This window comes from Microtus ochrogaster, chromosome 24 (assembly GCF_000317375.1).
Source record: "Microtus ochrogaster isolate Prairie Vole_2 chromosome 24, MicOch1.0, whole genome shotgun sequence".
NCBI lineage: Eukaryota > Metazoa > Chordata > Mammalia > Rodentia > Cricetidae > Microtus > Microtus ochrogaster.
In genome coordinates this window covers 28,203,744-28,208,456 of record NC_022024.1, presented here as the reverse complement: position 1 = coordinate 28,208,456, position 4,713 = coordinate 28,203,744, and the positions used below count along the sequence as shown (strand labels likewise).

The window sequence follows — 4,713 nt, the reverse complement described above, 5'->3', positions numbered from 1 at the left end:
TGCGCCACCACCTCCCGGCCAAAGCCCCAATAGTTTTAGATCTGCTTCCTTATTGGGGGCCATGCATTCCCTTCTCTGTTCCTGGGGATTTGTAGTTAGGGCTGTACCAGCACATGTCCCCTGAGTGGAAGTTGGGACATCCCCAGGAGGACACCACGTTCTGAGAACTGTGAATCAGTGCTCTCCGGAGCGCTGGCTTCCAAGAGCGGCTGGAGAGGTGGATTTGATAGCTGCAGTCCCTCTCCTTTGTGACAGCCACTGTCACAGCTGCCGTGTCTTACAGAAGGCAGCATCTCTGAGTTCTCCTCCCCAGTTGCTGGCTGCTTTTGAAAAAACAATGGATTTACTTTCAATGCTTTCTTCCCCCCTTCAGATGAGCCCGCGATGTGCCAACCTGGCCCTGAAGCACTACCTGCTGAAGCCAGTTCAGAGGATCCCTCAGTACAGGCTGCTGCTGACAGGTGGGCTCCCAAACCTTACCAGCCAGCTGACCCTGACTGCCCTTATTGAGTACGCCTTTCCTAAGCATGCCGCTTCCCACTCTCCACGATCCGCTGCCTGATAGATGAGTTAAGTCACTGGGATTGAGCTGCTTTCAGTTCTGTGAGCATCATGCGCACAGTGTCACCTCTGCGCATTCATGCAGGGTGTGCCATCATATGTACACTCTCACTTCTGGCATTCATGGAGGTTGTGCCCTTTGCTCTGACACTCTCTCACCGTAAGGGTCTACATCCTTGTGTCATTTTACCTGAACAGCATTGTTAATCCCAAGGAAGTGTTTTCTTCACTGCTTGGGGTCTACAGTCACTCCCGTACGTTTGCACAGCACTGTCCTGGGGACTCTAATTACTTTCCTCTGTGGTTATGAGGATTGGTTAATGAGCTAAATTGCACGCGTGATCCTTAGAATAATTCTTTGGGCATAGTAAATTATAATAATATTAGCTATTCTTAGTAGTAACAGTAACCTTACTATGATTATTTAGGTATTCTGACCATCATTTGCAAGTTCTTAGACTTCTCTGATTAGTGTAGAAGAGAAGAGAAGGTAGAATTTGGATGAAGGAACGTGTACTCGGGTACTTTTGTTCCCTGACTCTTTAAAACTTACCATAGTAACACAGTAGCAAGATTTTTTTTTCATAGACAAAATAACAGGCTTATACAGATTAAGTGGTTTGATACCATAATAAAAGCTAATACACATCCTGCCAGTGCCAAGCATACTATCTGATACATACATTAAGTCTACTGAGATTTGCTGAAGTATATTGAGGAAAGGGAGAGAATTACTTATATTATTGCCATTACATTTTGTATTAAAGTGAATAAGAACATTAAAATGTCACCACAGCTCAACAGTAGATACGTGTGGTCTGGTGTAAATAGAATTTGAGGTTCTTGGCTATGACTGTTGTCTTTGAGGACACAATGTGAGTGCCTCTCCTTCATCTTGCTCTCTTCAACCAAGATCGACAGAGGAGCATGTGAGCCTGGAAACCCGCATTCGCTCCCTTCCCTCGACGCGGGAGCTTCGGGCTTCCCCACTTGGTAGAGAGGAAAGCAGATGGGAGGGCCTTCCCTTGCAGACCTGTGACCTGCCAGCCAAGGTGTGCTGCGGGCTGGTTCTCTCTGGAATGACATAAAACGAAGTAAATAATGAGCGGATATCCTGCCCATCTGCCCTGCTTTCCTCTGCTCTTGGCTGAGATTATTAATTCACAGGACGAGAGGAAGTACCGATACACAGTGTTTTTCCTAGATGTAAAGCTCTGTCATGAACCAGCTATTGGAAAGCACTGGCTATTTCCACAGCTGTAGAATGTGTACTGTTCTCATTGGCCAAAGATGGCGGTGGCTCGGATTTGAGAAAGAAGGATCAGGTTCCTGATAAATGAACTGTAAAAGATACCTTTTCTTCCTGTAGTATGGCTGGCCTGCACAGTAAAAATCTGCCTGTTTAATTTAGATTGCATGCTAAGTTGTTTTTGGTGGAGAAATGAGAAAAGCAAGTTTTTAAAACTGTGAATGTGTGTCTTTTCTCTTTTTAAGACAATTTTTTTTTTCATTGTGGAGACAGCAAAGCTTGCCTCAAACAACTTCTGGTCCTGCCTCAGCCTCTTGAATTCTGGGGTTATAGGCATGTATCACCATACCTGGCTTTTATGTTTACATTTCTTGTTACTACATTTACTTATTTGTTTGTTGTGTGTGCACGTGTGCACATGCATGCCATCACACATGTGAAGGTCAGAGGGCAGCTTGCGAGGGTCTGTTTGCTCCCTACCTTGTGGGTCGTGTGGGTTGAACCAGGTCGTCAGGCTGGGCAGCAAGGGCTTTTATTAACTGAGCTCTCTCACCAGCCCATGCCTGGCTTTTAAAAAACTTTTTCTAAAAATGTTTCTTTTATTTTTGAGATTATAATCACATCGTTTTCCCCTTTCCTCCCTCCAGACTCCCCAATAGACCCCTCCTTGCTCTCTTCCAAATTCATAACCTTATCTTTCATTAGTTAAAATCTGGTTTTTCGTTTCGTTTTGTGTTTTTGAGAAAACAGATTTGTGGCTGGGGATGCAGCTAAGTTGGTAGAGTGCTTGCCTAGTGTGCCTGGAAACCTGGATAAAGGGGCATGGTGGCATGTGTCTGCTATCAAAACAAACAGATTTTTTTTATTATTTTATAATACCAACATCATGTGAGATTGGACCTAATTTTAAGGGTTTTGTTGTTGTCATTTCTTCTTTCCTTCCTTCCTTTCTTTTTTATGTGTGTTTGGGCTCTTAAATTCTTTATTTTAATGTTGTTTGAGGCAGGCTCTTACCACGTAGTCCTGGCTGGCTTGGTACTTGCTACGTAGCCCAGATTGGCTTTAAATTCACTGTAATCCTCTTGCTTCAGACTAATGAGTGCTGGAATTAAAAACACGTTCCACCACACTAGTCTCTCGCAATTATTCTCATTTTAGTAATTTTTTTTTAAGGTATACACAGGCTGTATAAAAGCCTAGGCTGGCCTAGTATTCACAAAGCCCGCTGCCTGGAACTAGGGGTAGTTGTGGAGCACATACGGGAGCTGGGAACTGAGCCCGGGTCCTCAGTAAATCAGCACATGCTCTTAACTGTCGCGTCATCTCTCCAATCTGGATGTTAAGTCCGAAGTCTGCATCTGTTTAGATAATTAACTGGGGTCCCATGTTTGGAAAACAAGATCAAATAACTTAATCTCCCAGTAACCTTGAAATCTCAGACGCACAGGTAACTGAGAGGAAGAGCCAGCCTGTATTTTGAGTCCGCTCCTGATGTTGGTTATCTTTTAAGTATTTGGCAGAACAGGGGAGGATTCCTGTCTCACTCAGGGCAAGCAGATTCGTTTTTGCCTCGGTGTCTTGGCAGGAGTCTGAGAAATGCGTAGATGAAGGACCGATAAGACGGGTTATTTCTTTTTTAGAGAAAATTGAGTGGAAATCCCCAGAGGCAGTGGTCTTTGTTGTTTAGTCATTCAGGATTTTTTGTTTTGTTTTTGGGTTTTTTGCAGTGATTTTTTTTACCCTCCCATGGGAGAACTTCTCTTCATTGTAGTAAAAAAAAATTCCAACTAAATTCTTGGTGGAAGTCCTTGTAGAATTCCAGTGGTGGGGCTCATGGTCATGACTTGCATCCCCCGGCACCACTTAAATAAATACATACATTAATTAATTCTTGGCAGTAGTTTTTAAGATAAACTCAAATAAGATCTAGAGGATGCATATGGCTGTATAGTGAAATGTTGAAAGAAACAGAGTGAGTGGTTTACTTAATGAACGCCGAAGGCTTTTAAATTTTACTTTTTATTTTTCTTGAGACAGGTTTTTCTGTGTTAACAGCCCTGGCTGTTCTAGAACTAGCTCTGGTAGACCAGGCTGGCCTGGAACTCACAGATCTGTGCCTGCCTCTGCCTCCCGAGTGCTGGGATTAAAGGCGTGCACCACCACTTTCTGGCTCTAAATTTTACTTTTGTACTGACTATCAAGATTAATGCATTACAGTCAGGCCCTATCCTAAGAATGTGGGGCGCTCAGATCCCCTAGAGTTGGGGAGAATGGGAATAAGGGAGCAAACATGGCGTAGTTCCATTACGTCTGGGTCTGTCATCAGCCTTGACCCGTGCCAAAGACTTAAAACCACTGAAAGGGTTGGGAAATGAAGAGTTGTTCCTTTTTATGAAGTTCAGAACCCTGCTGCGGAGCCCCGTGAATGTGTGCTGGCTGGATAGACCACTACATAATGTTGAAAGTCGAGAGCAAGCTTCCATAGACCTGGGCACTTGCAGAAGGACCAAACTTTCCGGTCCTTCTTCTCCCTGGTAGGATCTCCAGGTTTTCCTGTCCCTCTGGTTCCTGCTGCTGCTGGGATCCAGGTCAGAGCTTTCCCACCCATTCCCTGTCGCAGAAATATCTTCTTGCTGTCCGTCCGCGTCAGTTATCACACCCCGTAACCCAGGAAACCATCGCTTCGTTTCTCTGCCAAAGGTGTACACTGATTCTGCTCATTCGATTCTTATGATTTATTTGTTATTTAATTTATCTACTTACTTCTTTTTGTGCTAGGGATTGGTCCAAGAGCGTTTTACAAGTGTTCATCCCCTGGACTGTATCCCCGGCCCCCATGGTGCTTGCTAGAAAAGTTGGGAGAGCACTTATCCACAGCGTGGAGACCAATCCCGCCCCCCGCC

General features: G+C 44.5%; 1 protein-coding gene across 1 annotated transcript in view; it reads left to right on the top strand.

Annotated features, from left to right (window-relative positions):
* Positions 1–4,713, top strand: part of Fgd6 (FYVE, RhoGEF and PH domain containing 6) — a 121,741-nt gene that overhangs the window by 70,653 nt on the left and 46,375 nt on the right. Inside the window, exon 8 of the mRNA XM_005358149.2 lies at positions 374–461. Coding sequence (XP_005358206.1) covers positions 374–461 — 88 coding nt within the window. The remainder of the gene's footprint in view (positions 1–373; positions 462–4,713) is intronic.